The sequence below is a fragment of the Haliaeetus leucocephalus genome, unplaced genomic scaffold (assembly GCF_000737465.1).
Source record: "Haliaeetus leucocephalus isolate CR32 unplaced genomic scaffold, Haliaeetus_leucocephalus-4.0 Scaffold384, whole genome shotgun sequence".
NCBI classification, from domain to species: domain Eukaryota; kingdom Metazoa; phylum Chordata; class Aves; order Accipitriformes; family Accipitridae; genus Haliaeetus; species Haliaeetus leucocephalus.
The window spans coordinates 2263885-2286529 of NW_010972820.1; the positions used below are offsets into that span (position 1 = coordinate 2263885).

At 38.2% G+C, this 22645-nt stretch overlaps 1 protein-coding gene across 1 annotated transcript in view; it reads right to left on the bottom strand.

Moving 5' to 3' along the window:
* Positions 1–22645, bottom strand: part of MMS22L (MMS22-like, DNA repair protein) — a 98386-nt gene that overhangs the window by 42973 nt on the left and 32768 nt on the right. Inside the window, exons 13-15 of the mRNA XM_010573440.1 lie at positions 21195–21314; positions 20546–20769; positions 17522–18031 (exon numbers count right to left, since the gene is read on the bottom strand). Coding sequence (XP_010571742.1) covers positions 17522–18031; positions 20546–20769; positions 21195–21314 — 854 coding nt within the window. The remainder of the gene's footprint in view (positions 1–17521; positions 18032–20545; positions 20770–21194; positions 21315–22645) is intronic.

Sequence of the window (22645 nt, forward strand, 5' to 3'; positions counted from 1 at the left end):
TTGACCTTAAACAGACGATTTCTTACAATTCAGAGCCCACTAGTTAACAGACTCCCAGTGCTGATGGATGCCCCACACTGGGGAACAGACACCCACATACTGTACTAAAGTGGATCTCTGTTTAAGCTTATGGTGTTTTATTCAAACAGATCAAAACCGCACAGATCCCTTTGGAAAAGCTTACAATTTGAGAGATGTGATGGTCAATTTATGGTCAGGTAAAGATCATTAAAATTCTTCTTAGCCACACTATGAAAAAAACCAAAGTTTGGCAAATTACTTGAAACAAATTCACTGAGATCAACTTCACCACATCTCTCAAATGTTTTCCTTTACCTAGCTGTCCTGGTTTCAGCTGGGATAGAGTTAGCTGTCTTCCTGGTAGCTGGTACAGTGCTGTGTTTTGAGTTCAGTACGAGAAGAATGTTGATAACACGGATGTTTTCAGTTGTTGCTCAGTAGTGTTTAGACTAGAGTCAAGGATTTTTCAGCTTCTCATCCCCAGCCAGCAAGAAGGCTGGAGGGGCACAAGGAGTTGGCACAGGACACAGCCAGGGCACCTGACCCAAACTGGCCAAAGGGGTATTCCAGACCATGTGGCGTCATGCCCACTATATAAACTGGGGGGAGTGGGGGCAGGGGATCACTGCTGGGGGACTAGCTGGGTGTCAATCGGCGGGTGGTGAGCAATTGCCCTGCGCATCATTTGTACATTCCAATCTTTTCATTATTGCTGTTGTCATTTTATTAGTGTTATCATTATCATTATTAGTTTCTTCTTCTCAGTTCTATTAAACCGTTCTTATCTCAACCCACGAGTTTTACTTCTTTTCCCAATTTTCTCCCCCATCCCACTGGGTGGGGGGTGGAGTGAGCGAGCGGCTGCGTGGTGCTTAGTTGCTGGCTGGGGTTAAACCACAACACTAGCACAGCTTTAGAAATGCAGTTTCTCTCATTGAGCATGTTCTCACCCAGACCCAAGTATGAAGAAGACAGAGAGAAACCGGTAAAATAGCTGTTGTGGCTGCAGAAATTCAAATGTTGAGTTGGTGTCATCTCAGTTGAAATTTCCTGATCTGATCAGGAGATGTGAAAGGGACTCTGAGGATAACTACACAAAGTCCTGAGGGGAGGTAAAGGAACAGTATCAGAATATAAATTCCCAATACTGAAAACAAACAAACTAGAAGCACTACTACCCACAGTTATCTCTTCAAACATTCTGAATATAATTTCCAGTAACACACCTGTCTTACCATTACATGTGTAACACTTTATTATTATCATGCCATTCTTATTTTTCAGGTAGGAAGCCTAAGAAAATATTTCAAGTTGTCTGCGTTTCTCTTAATTTAAAACAAGACTGTAACAGACAGGAACTATAGTTCAAATAAAGTTTTTCTTTTTTAAAATGCAACTCTCTTGCTCCAGCTCCTCTAGCTGCCTTTGCAGAAAATCAAAAACTATATGCATATGGATACTCTCTAGCAACCTGCTGGGAGTCATATACTGTAAGTGGTTTAGGAAAATCTTTCTCTCCAAGAGAGAAAAACAAATTTTGGAAGGCAGGCAAACTTGTACTCAAGATAATGAACTAACTTGTTTCCAAATTCCAAAACAAAGTATTTTATTTCCTTCCTGAAAAATCAATTCTGTTCTTTATGGAGTATCTGTTGTGTTAAAGGATGCTGTTTGTGTAATACATCTTTTTTAGTGAAGGAGATTACTTTGGGTACAAAACATCCCCTACTAAAATTGTTCCCAACATTTGGTAATAGAGACAGTAGAGCTAATTTTCTGTCATCCAGGAAGAACGGTAGGCTTGCTAAACTTTTATCATCATCCCTTCTGAAACACAGTAAAAATCACTGTTAGAACTGATAGTTTATTAGATCAAAGCTACCATCAACAATGTCAATTCTGCCTGGTCGTGTTAACAGGAAAATGTTTTACGAGTTCTACCACTGGGCATCCATTTAACTTTCAGCACCAGCTATGCTGTAAAACATAATTTAGTTGGTGACCTGTGTGTGTGGGAAGCATTATCCAAGCAAAACTTCTCACAGTCTGACAAAATGCTTTGATTTGCACTGTTCAGATGATTGAACAAAGACTTTAAGCAATCACCAACAACAGCTTTTATCTCCAAATGTGCTAAAAGTGTAATACTACATGAGAGCAACCTATTGCTTTAAGACCAGATTTGATAAAATACAAGTCATTGGATAAATACTACATTTTAAACTTGTACACATCTTGTCCATTAGGCTTAAGTATTAGTAAAGTTTGCATTTATCTTAAATATAATTTTAGCAGTTTCCCCACACAACACTCATAATGCCTCCATGGTATCCATGGTAACCCCTTTGCTTATATATAGCTTAAAATGTACATTCATTCCAATTAGGTGAAATAAACAGAAAATAGCCATTCATAATTCCTCAAGTTACTGCTGTCCTTTCTTTTAGATAGTATTCGACAGTCTTCAGAACAGTTCCTAGCTTGTCTGCCACATGCAGTCGAAGACAGATAAGTATGTCACCAAATTCTCTTCCCTGCATCATAGCAGAACAGATTCTATTACTCCCAATAATATGCACAGTATACAAATGCAGGTATCTAATAAATTCCTACATAACTCCAACAATGCAGATACAATAACTTACTGTGTTTCTTTTCAGTGCAAATGTATTGCTACTACTCTGCAAGGCTTCCTAGAGTTTAATCTATTCTTTATACTATAAAAAACATTTGATTTATAATAATCTGACACACATGCAATGTCTTCCAAAAAAGACTTACTTCTGACAGGAAACATGCTCAATAAAATATTATTATATCTAATATTCCATTGTATTTCATATCAAAACAGAAAGGGATGTTTTTTAAAAACTTGCAGGACATAATTTTTTAAAACATTCTGCTTCTATAGGCCTGTTTGGCACTTTTTAGAATTCCTTAAGATGCACTTGCCTAGTTCATAATTTTTTTTTTTTTTTTTTTTTTTTTCTCTCTGAGAAAGTTGCTGATAAAGGCATTTTCTGATGTTTTTACATAAAAACCACTACAGTGAAAAACCAGCATGAGCCTTGGGACACCTACCAGCTCCTACTACTCTGCCTACATTCAGCATGTCATGCCCTTGCTACACAGCATCACCTACCACAGATAGATGGCACATTGTTAATCACGTCAGAAATAACTGCTTAAAGTTTTCTATGCGGCTGCTGAAAGAATTCAGAGACCTTGCAAGGCACACAGAGTTAAATGTTTAAGCTGTTTTTCCTATTTTGCTCTTCAAAACCTTAAACTAGAAAATCCCTTGAGTGAAAAGTCAGAGAAAGGCTACCATCCCTTCTAGGGTTAAAAGATGCTTTTGTAAGATTTTTAGGTCAGATTAACCTTTTGCTCACAATAGGGCTGGTTATTGGTTTTATTTTTTACTGTCTTTAACACAGGTAAAAAAATCAATATGAAGCGAGACAAAGGGCTCTGGAGGCCCTGGCTACACCAGCTTTTGGTTTGGCTCACGCACAATCCTACAACATGCTGAGGCTGGGAAGGATTAGCCTGCTTGTGTTGAGTAAACCGATGATACTCAATAAACAGTTTCTGTTGTAAACCCCTTAGGACGTGCAAAGCCACACTAGTTGGCATTAGACCAGATAAGCTGCCGAACCAGCTGTAATCTCATTTAGACCTGAGCTGATCCTCCTGTCCTTTCATTCCACAGGATCAAAGCAAAGCACTGAGGAGGCAGCTGTATTATAGCAGCAGTGCTTGCTGGATGTGGCAAACATTTCATAAATTCCTCTCCTTGAAGCAAGCCTGCACATAATCTACCCAGAGCCAGTTCAATCAATGGATTTCTGAATTCATTAGTCTTATTATTACAGGATAACTGTTTTCCCCACATAGCATGGTAGTTGTTGCAAGCCAACTTTGCAAAACAGCTCTTATTGCTGACCATTTCTTTCTGGTAATGGGCCTTTGCATTTTTGCTGTGCCACATGAAAATGATTTAAATCACTTCAATGCAGTATTTTTTTTAAAGACTGGAAATAAAACCAATTCACGAATATTCAAGTAGGAAGCCCTGAAATACAGTAAATTCTTCTAAGCATAATTACTGGCTACCTGCTCACGTGCTTTCATGCATCAGTAATAATGACCAATGTTTTCTGAGCTCAATGACAGCAAATGAAAGCAGAAACTATATCACTGTAGTAGCATGAATACAGACAAAAATTACAGGTGTGAGAGGAGTCATTCTAAGAAAAAGATTTCTATTTGCCTTTTACTCTTTGTGTTCTCTGGAATTAAAAAGGAGAAATATTTTCATTGTTAAAGAAACAAATAGCACAACTTAAAAAAAACCAGAAAAGCACAAAAGCAACAGGTCTTTTTAAACTAAGCAAAAATGAAATCCAAGACACTGGATCAAATAAGACTTGAGGGTGCAACATTCGATTTCCGTACACCATATGGAGTTTTCACTGTGCAATTATAGATAAAAAAATATTATAGTATAACCTTAAGAGCTTTAGAAGAACAGAAAGTGTAATCCAGAAAACACATCAACTGCTCCATTTCCCACAAGTGAAGTCTGCAATATAACACATATTCACAGATAAAGAAAGTAAAATTAGATTTGTAACTTACATTAGAATAAGGAAACACTATTAAAAAAATATTTTTCAGTCCTTTGATTTGCTAATTGTATTAATTGTTGATGTAAAGATCTGAAGTTTTCTGGTGTAGTTGCACTGGCAAAAAAGGATGTAAGAAGAACTATGCGGTACAGCAGGGATTTTTGGGTCATGTACAAGTAACGTTAGTGATTCTTGCATCACTCTTTGAAGAATGAACAGTAGCCACAGAACTAAGTTTGGCCAGAAAAATAGGGGAGGCCAGGTAACCCTTACAATTAAGGTAAAAATACTAGTGTTTATACTGGCTGCAAATAACAGTAAGTTATAAATATACAGTACATTCATGCACACAAACTGAAAAGACAGAGGATCCCTCACAGAGAACTGCTCTGAGTTTACAGAGCACAAGAGAAAGATCTGTATCATCTTTGCATGCACATCCTAACCCACACTACACAGATCTATTGGACTTCTGTATCTGGCCATTAATGTTTTCAATAAGAGTACAAAAAAACCCCTGTCCCTGTAGTAAAAAGCTTCAATGAAGTATAATAAAATCAGATGTTTAACACATGCAAATGATTTTTTAACAGATTACAGAGATGAGATGTTTAGTATGAAACTTTTTTTAAGCACTGAAGCACAGATGTGCTAGAGCATGTCATAGGCAGCTGGCAAAGATGAACAAAAGGTATTTGCACCTATCATCTACAGATGTGTAAAAAACCCCGCCACACATCTCTTCCTCAATCACTTAGAAACCATCTGATGTGTTAGTTAATGATTCCCCTCTCTCCACTTCATTCTTCAGACATAAAGGGGTCCCATTTAACATAATCACTTAATAACAGCAAAGTGATGGGTATCAGAACCCTAATTCTTCTAATATTTGCAAAATCCAGCTCTTTGTAATAATAATAACACCATGATAGCAAACTGTAAAACTGTGTAATTATACTTTAATTGTATTGTGAGGCATGCATTAATCACAAAGTTTAAGTACCAAGGATGGAATTATAATAATTCTGTAAAACAAATTTAAGCTAGCTAAGTAGGTCAGAACCACTAGCATGCAACAGGAGACCTCTGGGAATTTATCAGTTAATGGCTATTTATGTGCAAATGAGTGCCCTCCAACCCTCCCAAATCCTGTGTAGCTGAAGGGTATTTCTGTTAACCAGGAGCATGCTTAACTGCTGAGGCATAAATTAAACCATTTATTGGAATGATTTTAATTCTTCTCTCCCCCCACCCACTCTTACTACTCCCTCCACCCTCACTAGCAGCACAATTTACAGTATTAATTTACACGGAGATAGAATTGCTGAAGAGTTTTCAGAAATTACTCTGTTTCGGGGTGGGGGCGGGGGCAGGGAGAAGGAAAAGAGCAAGAGAAAAACTTTCAGTAAGAGACAGTAGCAGTGCTATACTTAATCTTCAAATCTTCCAGAGAGCAGGTTGAGTTATTAGAAATTCCAGAGGTTCAGTATCACAGCAGTGCAGTGGAAACCCTTTCATAATGAACTCTAATGAAATAAAATTCTGTTTTATGTCCTCACGTTCTAAACTTGGAGAAGACAATGAAGCTCAAGGGGGACTGCATCAACTGTATTTTCTGTCATAATGCTCAGACTGTACACATATCAAAGGTTTTCTTTTGAGAAAGCAAACAACAAAAAAATTCTTGGCTGCAGGAAAAAACACCTTCAATTTTTGAGTTTGACTTGGAAAAAACTAGTCATTTTTGATGTCTTAGGAAAATAGATACCTTTACAAAATACTCAGAATCAAGATGTATTGAATTTTCACTGTGATGTAAAATGGGGATGATTTACAGACAATATAAATGATTTCTCAACACTTATAATCATAGCAGTAATTCAGTACAGCAAGGTAATACAAGCATAACCTCAAGATTCACTTTTAGGCTTACATTTTTATACATTTGGGGTTTCTTTTTTCTAAGCACATGCACACATTTTCTTGCAAAGCCTAGGGTCCCAGAATAATAAAACAGTAAAAGTTTGATTATCCTAACATCAATTAACCATAGCTGCCTGTTACCCTAAATAGGGTCACATCTCCCCAATGTCTAATAATTAACATTGTAACATCCCTTGGTTGCCTGAATATATTCACTCTCCTTACGACATTTGGATAATCATGGTTGTGCTATAGTTAATTATTATTTAAGAGATGATCACAGTGCTTTACTTTCTGATGTCATCCTTGCACCTAATACAAAACTCCGCAGTAAACGTAAGACACCGAACACATACACACGCAGCAGATCTCCCCAAATCAAGCCCTTGTAGAATACCCCTGAATATACAGGTGTGGTGTGAATTGGACCAATTCCCTGGGAGCAAGTCTTTAGCAGCTTTAAAATATTTTAGGCAGATACCTGAAACACTTACTGAAGTATTTTCAAAAGCACATCGCCAATAGCGAACCACTATATTCCCGTCCAGGAAAACAAAGAATGCCAATGAAAAGATTTGCTTTTATTCTCATGGTTGACTTTTTGTAAGGGAAACAAGACTGCAAAAAAGCAGTAAAGAAAACCCCGTTGTCCTGGCAAGCACATATGTACGTGCCGTTCCTGCCCTCTCCTGCCCCTCAATAAAAGATGACACCATCCCCGCTGCAGCGAGCGCTCCTGCTGCGTGCGTAATGGCTGCCGTGGAGTCCCTGCGTCACCACAGAGCGAACCAGAAGGTTTCTGTTCCTTAACGCGGATTTGCAAGCGCACACACATTAAACCAGAGACTTCATACCCCTCTTTGATAACAGCCAGAAATTAATAAATGAACAGAACTATTTGACAAAAAAAAAGTTCACTCGTGTTTTCAGAAAGAATTAGCACAGCTGTATTATCAGAGCCTGCGACAAGCCCAGGGTTACCTCTCTGTTCCCTCCAGCCAGGGGCTGTAGCCTTGATGATGTCTGTACCTTCCAGCCATTGGCAGGGTCTCAGCATTGCCCTAAGGCTTTAATTAACCCCATTAGAGATAAACAGGGCCTTCTGGTTGTGAAAAAGAAGAGAGAATAGACAGTATGTTCAGCTTAGCAGAGAACTAAGTAAACCACAAACTGCTTTTACCTTTCTCTACTTGCTCCTCCCAGTAACAATGTCAGGAAGGGACCCCCACAACAACAGGAGACGATGCACCGTTGCAGAGTATGCTCTACTCCTCCCATTTTGGTTTTAGGGAGGATAGAGCGGCCTACTATTTCAGGCTCGTTTCACACCGTCCCTGGTTTAATACCACTGGAAAGAAAGCTGGAGCATTTAGGCATTGGCAATTAATGGCACTTGGACTTGCTCCAAGCCAAATAAAACATGACAACACACCGGTACATGCCCTGTATCAATTAGCTTTCTTCAGAAAATGTCTAAAAAAGCATTTCCAAAGTAGTTTTCTAGACAGATTTCAACGTGAACACAAAACCACCGAAAACCCAGCACCCTCTTCAGCAGAGCCGCTGTGCTGCGCACACAGTACGAGCCACCCTCGCACTCCCACTCCAGAAATTCTGAGAACTAGTAGGACATAGAAGCACTAAACAAGTTCAACTTTTTCCCCCCCAAATAGAAAGGGGAAATTAAAAAGAGTGCAGATACTACAAATCAAAATGAATGACAGATTTCCAAAGTTAAATTTTATGGCAGACTACAGTTTCAGGCACAATTTCTTTACCTTCCAATTTCACTGAGTTTTTGTTTTGTAAGGAAAAGCACAGAATATGGTTTAGGAAGCATCCTTACTAATCAATCACCAGCTGCATTGAGCGCTCCTTAATATCAAATCACAGAAACATAAGTGAAGGGCTGGGTACCATCTTGAGAGTCATTTAGGGAGTTCATCTCAGCAGTCTGGTAAGCTTACAAATACTACCCGCTGGCAAACGTTTTGTCTAATGTATTGTCTAAAAAGTAAAAAAAAAAAAAAATTAAATTTGATTCCACAACTCTCTCTTGCAGCCTGCCAGAGTGTTCACATTTGCAGCCTACTCTAAATAACCACACTGAACTTCTGCCCCAAATTAAGCCAATTCCTTCTTCACCAGCATGGAGAACAACAACAACTTCTCTTCTTTGCAACATCCTTTTACATACTGGTTAACTTTCAGCATGTCTTCCCTCAACATTTCCCAGCTAAAATTGGTTCCTTCAAACTTCTACAAACTTCCTACTCTCTTAATTCACTTCTGTGACCCTCTCCAATTTTCTATTCATTCATAGATGTTTTGTGAACTGACATGTCCAGAACTGCATACAGAACTACAACTAAAGACAGAATACGCAGCTCCTCTCACCTGCACAAGTTTTATTAACACATGCCACAATGATATTTAAATTTATTTTTTTTTCTTAAGCAGAGTCACATTAAGTCCTGCTTCCTAATATCGTACACGTTGTGTGTGTGAGAGAAAGTCACTGTTAAAAGTTAGCCAATAGACAGATTTCGATCAAATTTCAAATTTTCTTACAGCCACTATGGTCTTATAAATTCATGTAAATAAATATCCATGTAAATAGAGGTGAAAACATAAGTACCACACCCACGCCCCACTCCCTTTTTAAGATACAACGGAATCCATTTGAACTACCATTGACAAACAATTTTAGTTTTCCTCCCTACACCAGGCAGAAACTGTGCTAGTGCAGGGACAATACTGGACCTTGCAGCCACCTGTGCTGTGTGGGCAGCAAAGTCTACAAGCAAGGGCAGGACAGACAGATGGGGTAACAGCTATGGTAGCTACCTCACTTTAACCAACCCCAGGTGTGGAGATCCCCTTTGTTTCTCCCACCTCACAGTGCATACTATTTCCCCATACTTTCACAGTATGGCTGTCACGCCAAGCATTCCATATGTTACATTAGTATTTCTTCTTCCTAATTTCAGTACTTGCCCTTCGCTGTTTCCTCTTGCTGATGATCTCTTTTTTTTTCAAAATATCAAAGTAATTTTAAATTCTGGTTCTGCTTTCCATTTGAACACAGAGAAATACCATGTAATTTTTGTCCACACACAAACTCAGACAAACCCTGTAACTCATTTTCATCTACTACAACTAGTTGTGGTAAACAGTTCCTCATTTTCAGTGATCAGAAGTGATACCATTAAACACTGATAATACCAAGATAATACAAGTAACACTGAAGCTTCATACTAATTACATTCTTTATGAAAATATTCTCTCTCATTCCCATAGACTTACACCATTTCACAGAAATGTTTGTACTTGTAAGGCTGCTGTTTTCTTTTCTTTTCCTTTTTTGTTATGAATACCCATAAACAAGTAAACTGGAAGTTGCTTTATGTCCCAGAAGAAATTTCATCATGAGCAAAAGCATCCCAGGGGAAGAAGAATCAAATAGTATATGCCCAGAGAACAGAAAAACAGTAAACAGAAAACACAGAATGTATTTAGAGTCATCCCTTCTCTTCATTTAGTCACTGGTTTCACGAGAGCACCAAATTGCTCTTGCTGATGAGGTAGTCCCGTAAGTTAGTAGTAAGAGAAGCTGAGGCTGGTAGGTTACAGCGGTCAGTAACAGAATCTGAAACAAATTTGGAAAAAATTAAGCAAGTGGCTTTTTATCATCATTGTAGCTATTACTCAGTTTCCAAAGCACCAGTGATGGAGGTGGGGGGAACAAAATCCAAAAGCTTGTTCTACTGAACCGAATCTTTTGGAACTGCACAAACCACTACAATCTGTGTTGTGTTCAGCACCCGGCAGGTGTTTTGCTTGCTTTTCATTCTCCACCATTAAGATAAGTATATTCATGTGTTCAGTTAGCATAACAGAACTCTCCTTTGAGTTCATTCAGATTTTTTTTTCTCCTCTTTAAAACATGCAGGCACAAATTAATTCTCCTCTCCAGAGATGACCCCCTTTCACAGGGGCTAGCAATGGAGAAAAGAGTACAAAGGCAAATAATCTGTGTGAAGCAGAGACACACATGTATAGTTCAGCGCATGTAGATGACTCGTCTAACCGTTCCTGAAGACAACGGTGGCTTGCTCTTGTCCCAAAAATGTACACTTGCTATTTTGTCAATCAGGTTTGCAATTCTCTGCTAAGAGGAGACCAGAAACTTATGGGAACAGATGGGCAGAGGCACAGAGTGCCCTCTGGTACACTAGAGAGCCCGAGAACCTCATCCCAAGACGTCTATCCATCCGCTTTCTCCATCCTTCTGCACAGACTGTCAATAGGAGGCAGCATTGACTCTGACAGCAGCAGCTCTGCACCGCAAAGTACTTGGGAGCTAGCTTCATTCTTCTGTCATTATATAAGCAAGATGACACTGTTCTCTAATCCAGCCAAAGCTGATAAGTACCATCAACCTGTCACTTCCTACATTTCAAATTCTAACATTGCAGCATCAAAGAGTTTTTACATTTCGATTTCTTTTGCTGGCAGCGGTCGGTAGCCTCTCATTCTCCCACGGTGTTCTAATGCAGCATTTGCACACCGGGGTTACTCCCAGCCTGAATAGCAGGTCATCCCCTACTCACTGAGCTCATCTGCGGCCCGTGTGCTAGGCAATTTAGATCCAATCAGCCCTTATTTAGCTCAAGAGTAATGAGCAGCATAGTGACACAGACTTAAGCCTGACCCTCAGGACACTGCTCATCAAGCAGTAAAACTGTGACAAAATCATTCATCTTCCACCCGCTGGCAAGAAATAATACTCGCACTCACTGTATTACTTTTTCAAGATATAGGGAAAAAAAAAAAGTCCTGAATTTTCATGATGTGAGACATTAATTTGCAGAAAGCTGAATTCCCTTAAACCCCCCTGTTGCTATGAGCTCACCAGGGGGAAATAGGCCTTAGGAGACTGAAATGGAATAAAGAAAATTGCTTCAGCTTTCTGTTCATTTTAAATAAGCCTTAAATCTGACAAGAGATATCCTAAAGAGAGAAGAAATATATATCTTGTAAGGTAACGAAGAAACAAATCAAAATTAAGAGATTAGAAGGCTACTTGCATATAATGGTTTTATTGGCAAAAGTATTTCTTTGTCTAACATCCACAACAAAAAAATACTCCGTATGAAAAGCCATTCTCACACCTCGTGTGAAGAATAAAAGAAGGAAAACTGAGAGGAAAGTTAATTTTGGGAAAATAGTTTCAAAAGTGAGCTACTTCCACCAGAAAACAAATCTGTGCTTTATGTCCTTCAGGGAGCACATATTTCTCTGAACAACTGCAGGGTCCCAAGCAGCAGGTTCTCAGTACACCTGGGTATGATTTTACTCTCTTTTTTTGGTGGATTTACTCTTTCACAACAATAAGTCTTGTACTGCTGTCAGGTAGGCCACAGAAAGCTTATGTGCGTTAATTTTTAGTAGATAAAATGGATACAATGGATGAAACACAGAAAAGTATTTCCATCCATAGCACAGGGGACAAAGCTGTGTATCTTCATGATTGATGTCCGAGTACTAGACTCCAGTTTCTTTAGCTTCACATGCCTACCTAGACTGGCTTTGTTTGGGCATCAACAATCAGAACGTCCTTTGACAGCTTTTGTTGTTTCAGTTTGTTCTTAAAGTGATTCTAAAATAGAATTTTTCAGTTGGAAGGGACCTACAGTGATCATCTAGTCCAACTGCCTAAGCCAGTTCAGGGCTGACCAAAAGCTAAAGCAAATTATTAAGAGCGTTGTCCAAATGCCTCTTAAACAGACAGGGTTGTGGCATTGACTACCTCTTTAGGAAGCCTGTTCCAGTGTTTGACCACCCTCTTGGTAAAGAAATGCTTCCTAATGTCCAGTCTAAACCTCCCCTGGTGCAGCTTTGAACCATTCCCATGCATCCTATCACTGGATACCAGGGAGAAGAGCTCAGCACCTCCCTCTCCACATCCCCTCCTCAGGAAGGTGTAGAGAGCAACGAGGTCACCCCTCAGCCTCCTTTTCTCCAAACTAGACAAGCCGAGAGTCCTCAGCCGCTCCTCACAGGACATGCCTTCCAGCCCCATCACCAGCTTTGTTGCGCTCCTTCTAAGGGAGATGCTCTCTATTACATCTTAAACACCAATATGAAATTGATTTTAAGCGATTATTCAGCTTTCTCATGGCCACCTACTGATTCAAGAAAATGGACGGTGAGAAGTGGAAGTGAATATTCTTGCAAACCTGAACCAATACTAGACATACACAGAAACTTTCTATAACCAAAGTATTAGGTATACAGCTCCAGTGCACACTGTAGCTCATTTCATTCCTTTGTATAGTAATATTCTCAGAGCAAAGGACACACAATCAAAACACGTCAGTTTTAGCTAGTCATCTTTGAAGATCAGAATACAAGGGACAAAGGTGTAAAACGTTTATACCAAAAAAAAAATTCCTGGAAAAAAACCCCAACTCAAATCCCACAAAGTAGGAGGAAGAGAAAAGAAATTCAGTTTTAATTACCAGAGCCATACCTTAAGGCAACAATTGTAGCTAAGAGCACATCCAGTATTCCCACAAAAGATGGTAACATTACTTTTAAGGATTTAGACACAGCAAACCTCTCAAAATGCTGCTATATTCTAAAGCAGTGCTTGCTTACCATGTCGTAAAGCATTTAGAAACTAGATTTTCTTTACATTCATTCAAACCTCAGTTTTATTAACGGAATAACTGAACTTTAAAAAACCCTAAGAATACTTTAAACCATAGGTCCAGTTAACACAGCAAGGCATGCTTGCTCCCCAAGCATAAGATCTATGTTGTGAAGTCAAAAAAGAAAGACTTACTTCCTTTTTCCACACAAGTAAACAAAGTTCATAGCAACTTCTAATGTCTTTCTAAGGGTCATTCATTAAGCCTGGGAGATCTTGGAGCCAAACTAAGATCTTCTGACTCTCAGTTCAGTGGTTTAGTCACAGAGTTGCCCTCTGTGCTTATCAGTACATCACAGCTGGTAGCTCTCAATATACTCACAGGATGGGATGGGTAAGAGAGGACTCATGCTCTTCCAAACTCTTCTGGATACAGTTTTCAGAAGTTCAACATCAGAAAATGCATTTTACAAAGACTAACACTAAAACCCCTGAGGGGGAAGAAAAGAAGGAGGGAGGGGGAAGGACCTTTCTATTCTCCTCCTGAGCTTATCTGCTGACTTACATGGTAACAGAGAGGGGGAGAGAGGCTTCTGTTGATCTCAGAAAGCTTCCTACAGGCTGTTTTGATGGCAAGTAACGCAAAAAAAATTACAAATGACTATACATTTCCATAGCAAAGATATACTGGATAATCCATTCCTATCGTGATTTCTCTCACAACCTCAAGGCTAGACACACTCTAACAGATAGAAACATCCAGTTCTGCTGTTATCCATGGCTCAATTATTAATGTAACTTTTAATTAGAGACAGGTTTACCTGATCAGTATTCCTGTAGAGCTTATGAAATTTACACACTGAAATTTTCAATAACTTTTCATGTCCTTCAACACTGGCACAATGGTACAAATGGGCATAAATACACAAGAATTGTTTTCAAAACAAAATTACCATTTATTATGTTATTAGGTTTGTGGTAATTCTTATTTCTCCTATGGGACTCAGTAGCAAGTCTCCCTGAAACTAGGAGTACAGCAGTGATTTTACACCCGGGCATGTACTTTCATTTTATAATCCTGTAACTCAGTGGTAATACACTACAAAACCCAAATGCCAGGATGATGATAATGAGAGAAAGCTCATGTCAGGGCAATACTTGATTACAATAAGAGACATTTTAACAGGTTTCAAGCACTTCTTTTAAGAATAACATATTGCAATGCCGGAACCTACTGTTTCCAGGCACTCAGCAGATTTCTGAGTCTGTGTCCATTTTTACAGCAAGTTCTGTCAAATCCATTAAATGCCTGTATTTTTATTAACCTACAGTTCCTTTTTGTGTCACAAGGCACTCGGACGATGAGTAGTACTAGAGATTTGGAACAAATGAAAACACACATGGGCAAGCATCCCGCATTTACCTTTCATTAAAGAAAAACAAAAATTCATGATTCTAAAACTTAAAAACAGAAACAAAAAATAAAGGAAGAACTTATGTCTGAGCTAGAAGCTGAATGCTCAAAGTAAACATAGGAAGGAATCGCTTTGTATTTTTATTTTGGGGAGTTTCTTCATTGTTTACGGTTTATTTTACATATGTTTTTAAAAAGGGGACTGTATTAAAATACAATCTTACACTTCATACTGAATCTCACTATGAAGATCAAATACTTGGAAGTGCCAGCAAGTAGCATCTTGTTTCCAATTATCCACTCACCACATTATCAAAAACTAATAAAAATGAGTTCTCCTGCCAAGTCACAGTTCTATTTAAATATACGGACACTAAAATAATCATAATGATAACAATTTAGAAAAAAACCCAACTTGGTTTAAAAAAAAAAGCTTACTTAAAAACAGCCTAAGCATAGGTAAATACAACAATCAAAAGCTACCAGTACTTTTCTAGCAGACAAGAAAAATACAAGAAAAACCTGGAAAGGGTTATTTTAAAACACAGTAGTGTAAAAATGGTGAAGGTGGGGGTCTCTTTTCAGATGCCTTTTAAGAAAAAAGAAAGGAAGAAAACAAGCGCACTTTCAAAACCTTGTATGCCAAGTTTTAGCCCAGAGCAAGTTTTCACTGCTATGTTCCAAACCCTTGAAAATAAAGGTTTGTAGTGGAAATGCTGACGGACCCTTAAACATAGCAGCATGAATAGCTATAATTAAAGAGCAGCTTTTGGCTACACCTCACTCTGCAAATGAAAGATTGCCATTTTTACAGTATCCTCAAATAAAAGCAACTGGGAAACCTGGAATGCAATTCTAGCAATCCAACAAGATATGTTAAAGGGGACTGCTAAAACTATTTGACATTTTAAGCTTTAAATACTGAGGCATTTAGTTAACGTAACCAAGTCAGTATTTTCATAATGCTACTTAATCAGCAATAAAGAATGCTCCTGTGAGCCATCATCTGGGGTTTGCAGAAAGTGGCACATGAAGTTATTATTTCCTAACAGCCTAAAGGGAGCCGCTTCTCTCTTTTAATCAGTGATCTCACTTCCTTCCTACCTGTAAATTCCCTGTCATACAGTTATAAAATTATTAGAGTGCAATGTACAGAAAAATTACATTTATGAATGGCCTACTATCTTATGTCTGCCTGGATTTTAAAAACAGGAGAGAGGATAGCATTGAACCATTTCATCCCTTTCCAAGTTTGCAGGGCAGACCAGGCCTAATCAGTCTGGTTAAGCCAATAATAGTTTAACATCTGGCTGGCACAAAGTCATCCAAATCTTCTGAACCGAGTAAGTGGTTTTAGTGTTGTTTTACTTGTATGGCAACAGAGGACTATTTTCAGTGAGTCTGTCAAAGTGGGAGAGAGAACCAGTAACATTTTCCTGTTCCATACAGCCTGCAGATCAAAGTGTTTTATAAGCGTTAAGGAATTAAGGTTCTCCATAGATGGATAAATAGGCAGGTAACAGTAACCAAATGTATAAATACAGAAGATGAAATGAAGAACTGTTAAAAACAAGGCTCTAATAATCTCTCACACACCAATTAATATTTGAGCGTGTTGGTAATTCAAGTATTTCAGCTGACCTTTTTGTAAGAAAAGGTACCAATACTGTCCTGTACTTTGTCTGTGATGACCTGAGAAGTCTGTAATGAACTTCTATGCCCGCCTCTCTGTGTTTCAAGAGGATCACATAACCCCCAGTTCTGGAAAGCTTCAAAATAAAGCCGAGTTATGAAATAGGGAACTTTTTCACCAATCTCAAATTTCTCCGTATTTCATCTTTAAAAACAACACAACAAATGCTGTGTATTAGCTAATGGAGAAAATGTCAAAGTATTTTTGAAGTCTCCAATTTATTCCAGTAAATACATTCAGTTGAACTGAAATAATAAATAATAAATCAACTAAACTTAGTTTCGTGCTTCATCTTTTTTTCAAAAGACTGCCTGAAAAACAGTTGTCTTTGGATGTATAAGCTATTGACAGCTGCAGTCAAACTACTAGACAATAACAAAGAACCTAGTTAAAGAGAGATCTTGCATATGGGCCTCACTATTCCTATTATGCACTCCTCCACAGCTCTTTCCACATATTTCAGTCTTGCACATTTGAAGTAATGGCAGATCAATAGCTGCCTCTTAATATCTTATAAAAAAAAAAAAAGGCAGTTTGGGCTTCAAACTGGAGGACTACTTCTCAAAGGCATCAGTAGACAAAAATATGCTTATTGAAGGGCACTGTGGATGTTGAAAACTGAACTAGTACATCAAAGCAAAACTGCTTGAAAGTGGTAAAATATGATTTCCTTCTTTCGTATTGAACCCCAGACAAGTATTTAAATCTCCATAACTGTAGTATTTGATTGCAACCTTGCTGAAAGAGAAAAAAATAGAATGAAGAGTCTGAAAAATAGAATAGATTCACTGAAGAAAAAAAAAACAAACCCAAAACCAAACACCAAAACCGCCTAACTTAAGTAATTTAGTACAGATAATAATTTTGAAATTTCCTGTGCCAAAAGAAAGATGGTATTGTCTGAAACAGTAGCAACTGGATGACTTTCTACAGAGCCACTAATTCATAACAAAGTATCAGGGATGTCAAACCTAATGTCCTGAAATAGTAAGGAAACATTTCTAAGATTCTCAATGCAGTGAGGTATTGGTGGATTTTTAAATTTAATGTATCATTCACAGTCCTCCAGACATTTCTCTTTCCTTTTACTCTATTTCAGTAAGAAATTAATATGAACTACAGTTTAACCCTAAACACAAAACCAACATGCCAGTCTATAGCCACAATTTAACTAAATAACTTACCGAAGTCTGGCTAGAACAACCTGAAGAAAATTTAGGACCATACTCAGTTCAGTTCCTCGACAAGCAGGCAGCAGCATAGTAAAGCCGTCGTTTAGCAACTTTTCCTCAGAAAGACTCAAGTAGCAGCTGGTCTCAAAAACTTCTTGGACACCATCAATGTAGGTTGAAAGTAGAGCCCACAGATTTTGTTTCTGTGCGTAGTCATTTTTGGTTACTAAAAATTCCTTTGCCTTCTCACGGAAAGCATTTGAGAGTTTCTCAGCTAGGACACTAATGTCCATGTTCTTCTCAACATAAATTAAAAGGAAAGCAAAATGACCTCTCCAGATGAGAGCTCTCTGAGACACAGTGAGGGAGGATGGAGTCAGGAAATCCAAAAGATCCAACACTCGATTCACTATATCTTCCGTCTCCGCAACAACTGCCAGCATGAGGAAGAGGTTAAAAAAGTTCTGCAGCCCCACTTCTGTCAACTCCTTCATTCTTCTCCGATGGAACTTGGAATAAATTCTACGTTAAAAAAAAAAAACAACAAAAAAACAAAACAAAAAAAACAAGAAAGAGAAGGTTTCTTAAAGTACACAATTTTCTATCTGCTTGATAGACTAAAATTGTATTTTCATTATTTTAGTTTACAGTTATCCTCTTCCAATAACCCTTAAATCCTAAATAACCTCTTTTCCCTCCCCTCTTCTACTCTTTCGGCTACTGGAACAAACATGCTACTTCATTTTTGGCTCCTAATACAAGGTACATGTTAAGAGTTTTCAACGCCAGGTACAGCCTAACCCTTCTCCCTCATCCAAACTCTAGTACAAAGTTGAACACAGTGTTATGAGCAGATTCTCTCTACTTTGTCTGTGATGGGTGTCTTCCATACCATGCCTTCACATTAAATTTAGCCCATGAGGGCTGCTAGGGAAGGAAGTTGTCAAGTGGCATCTCTTCGCAACAGCAAACAATTCCTGTACCCCAACTTCTTCCCTGGAAAATCCCTTATTTCCACGTGGCACAAAGAAAATTAAAAAGACCAGGGACCCTCCTTCCTTTAGCTACTGATTTCTGTTCTTATGTTATACTGCCACAGCTGCTGTGATCAAAGGCTCACCTACCTAACAATCACTGCAGCAAAAGGGAGAGGAAGATTTCTGATGGACAGCTACTTTTCTCCACCGTGCTTCGCCAAAGTCTGTACTGACCTGTATTGCACACCTACTATACGGACTGTGGACAACAAGTTTGAGAGAAAACAGGGAAACTGAGGCGTTTGGGAGAGAAACCTCTCTTCAGCAGGAGGATGTTAAGAACCTTTAAGGACAGTAGCTGATGGTGAGAAGCACTGCTACTTTGCAACTCTGAAGTGGTTGACAAAAAGCAGAAAGCTTTCACCTAAGTGTTTTTTCTGTGATCTTTGCTCAGATCTGGACTTTTAAATAAATGTCACCATTCCTATGACAAAGGAGTGAAATGAAAATGGCTTGCTTAAACACAGAAATCAAAAAGTTAAAACCTTGGGTATATCCTTCACCTTTAATTTAAAGTAAGTTCCACATACAGTAGTTAAACATCCATAAATGCTGTTTTCCTATTCTGTTACCTGGAAAAATAGTTGGAAATGGTGCTGAGGTTATCAAATCTAGCCACCAAAAATTACAGCAAATCCAATTAATGTTGTTTAGTAGTAAATTACTACTGACAGGCATTTAAGTTCTTCATGCATCAATTAATGCTTGGTTAGCTGCTGAAAACAGAGTTCATCCCAAAATCATAGCTGTAGGCTGTTAAATTTTGCTACTTGTGTAATTGATTTATTCAAGGTAGAAAAATATGAATACTGGTTGAGCAGACTGACACAGTGTGTGTTGCGTATTATTATTCCCCCCTCTTAAATTAGGGAAAGTAACAAGCTATAATAGCACAAAAATATAAGTATAATTTGTTTTCAGTAAAAAAAGAGCAGGCTAATTCAAATTACTAACTAACGCAAGACATTGATTCAGCATCCAACAACATATTTGTTTCTATGTAGTTGTAGTAATTTTTAAACCTGAACTTTACTGACTGTAACAACTCGTGAAGGTACATAGACATTAGGTACGTTTTCCCTTTCTGATAGCCAGGATAACCCTTCTTTCTTGGGAGAAATATACCACATAATTTTGTAAGGTGTGCATACACATGTGCATTTTTAATGTATTTATTACTTGCATACAAAAAGATTTTATCAATACTTAATAAAAATTTAATTATTTTTATTAATACTTAATAAAACCTTTTTTAAAAAATCAAACAAAAACCCCAAAGCAAAACTAATTCTAAGTATTCTATATCCAATGAAAAAAAAATTTAAAGTAAGCACTTTTAATGATCAGTACAATCTCATTACTATAATAGAAGTTTTAAGGATTCAGTAAATATATAAAACATCAGGCTTTTGATTTAGAGCATATATATTTTATGGTTTTTTTATATCATGACTGACCATACCTCTTAATTAGTAATTTCAAAATTAAATTAAAAATTAAAACCCTCACAAAAACAATATTGTGAGAAATTTTGGAAACCATGAAAAAGAATATGGAAATATAAATGAAATTGCAGGCCTAGCAAGAGCCAGGCTGCATGTTCTTGGACAACACACATGGCTTGCATGCAGCTCAGACAGAACTTCTGTGCTTTAATTACATTACCTGTCTGGCAGTAGGGTTGTACCACTGCACAGGTTGCCAGTGTACCGAATTCCTGGCCTGTGGGACTAAGAAAATCACCACAGGCTAGGTGCCAAAGTGATTCTTGGACCCAGCTCTTGGACCCTGTCACAGCCTCAGCTGGCAACAAACTTCAGGGAACAACTGCTTTCTTCAAATTATGAATCACCCTGGATCCCACATCCCCTTCACTTTCTCATGAGCACAGTACCCCCGCCCCAACCCCCCCGCCTGCTTTGGAATGTGGCTGGAAGGGCCACGCAGTCTGACTGACTAGACCTCTTACAACATGAGGGAAACTAAATACCAGCCATACCGTCCTTTAATTTGTTTCCAAGGATGCACGCCACTGTTCTCTGCTTCCTTCATCATCCGTGCCAAAATGCTGACAAAAATGAAGTAGCTGTTGCTGGACTCGTACAGGGTGGGGATCTGCTGTTCACAACAGCAACTTTTTACCAACTCAAGCATTGACAAAGAAGTTTTACTAACATTTGCCAGACCCTTCAGACCAAGCCAAGGAACAGTAAAGCAACTGTTCTAAAAGAATAAATGAAAACAGAAAAGATTATAAGTAACAGTAAATGCTAATATTCCAAAGGCAATAAGATGCAATCCTTCACACAAACAAAAGGATATGTTCCTACCACAACTCAAAAAATAAAAATGCATTGTAACTATGTGCAAAGTGTTTTTGCAAGATCTTAAAATAAGTAGGCCTGATGAAAAATAAGAGTAAAAATATATTATAATTCATTCTATTATGACATAATGTAAGGGATCATAACATGTATTTAAACATGATTTCCTAAATAAATATAGCAAATATAGGGATACTGCCATTGACTAGTCAGTTTTACAAAAGTATAGCAATCACACTTGGCTACCAGAGAATCAGAATTAATTGTTCAAAATCAAGGACCATCCACATGCAATTCTACATTTTAATTTAGTCATCTACTTACCAGGTTCTTGCTGTAATAATCCCAGAGTATGGTGACAATAGATAGGTTCAAGTCCCAGAAACTACACAAAGTCAAACAGCACTGAAGATGCATTCGTAAGTGTTCCTCTAACACAGCAGTCTTGAAAAGGGAATAAGAAGTTTGAGGAGGGGAGCATCACCTTGTCTACACATAAACCCAGTACTACCAGACTATTAAGAACAATTTCCTAATACAAAAATTATTTTTAATTTTATAATGTTGAGTAAATGCATCTGCTAATATGAGCAATGAACTAGAAGATAAAAGCTGACAATTACAACCTGCAATCCAGCCAATATAATAGTTCATCATGCACCATTTCAGGCGTCCACAGAGCTGTAGACACATTAAGTTAACAGCCCACTCAATAGGTGAGCCTAACTGGAAACATGACTGCATGGTACAGACCGACCCTCACAAAACAGTAACTGGGGCATTAGCTATACTGAATGCATGAGTTAGCGGAACATTTAAGCCCTTCTGTCATGTAAGTCCAAAGGAAAGCTCATTCACTACTGATACAGAGGGAAGGTGTAACTATCTGAGAACTCATGTTTCTCTGTTCCAAACAGAAGGATCTTTTCTTTCTGAATCATGTTCCTTCTCAAATCTCTGCAACATGGTTATACTGCTAACATCCCAGACAGCTCTAAATCAAAGGCAAGTAAGTCCCTGAACACCAGAAAAAAAAGAAAAAAAAACCACCAGCAAAAAAACCCAGACAAAAAACTTCCGACACCACACCACATTTTTCGTATTCATCAGTTCCAAATTTTGCAGACAAAAGCAAGGCGTCTCATAGGAAAGAAAATAGGAAATGCCAAATACTTTGAACACAGTGAAGCATTCAGGTTGTAATAGTGGGATACTGAGAGTGGGATTCATCTCATCCAGCTTTTGATGTCAGCAAAACTGGACTTGCATCAGAGGTAGGATATTAGGAGCTCCATGCTTAGACTGAAAACATGTGTTCAATCCAGCCTATTTTAGATATCTACTTTAATATGATAAGTATAGGATGATAAGCCCTGGAAGGGCTTTATTGTCTCCGCTGACTATAAAAGTGCTTTAGTGGACCACCTTCTGTGTAGCTGTCTTAAGGGAAGACTTTTACACATGTAAGTCTAACATATCTCTGGGATAGTAGCGAACTTGTTCTCTGACAAGAGAAACCCCTGACCTAATTCTAGCTTTCAAATACATCCAAACACTACACAGGCCTGGAATTTCTCACTGCATAAAATAAGCTGAAGAGGAATAAAAGGGGTAAGAAAAATAAAAAAAGATACAGGATGAGTTTTATGACTCAAAATCATAGCCCCAGTGCTGTGGTTTAACCCCAGCTGGTAACTAAGCACCACGCAGCCGCTCACTCACTTCCCCCCGCACCCAGCGGGATGGGAGAATCGGGGGGGGGGAGGACTCTTTGG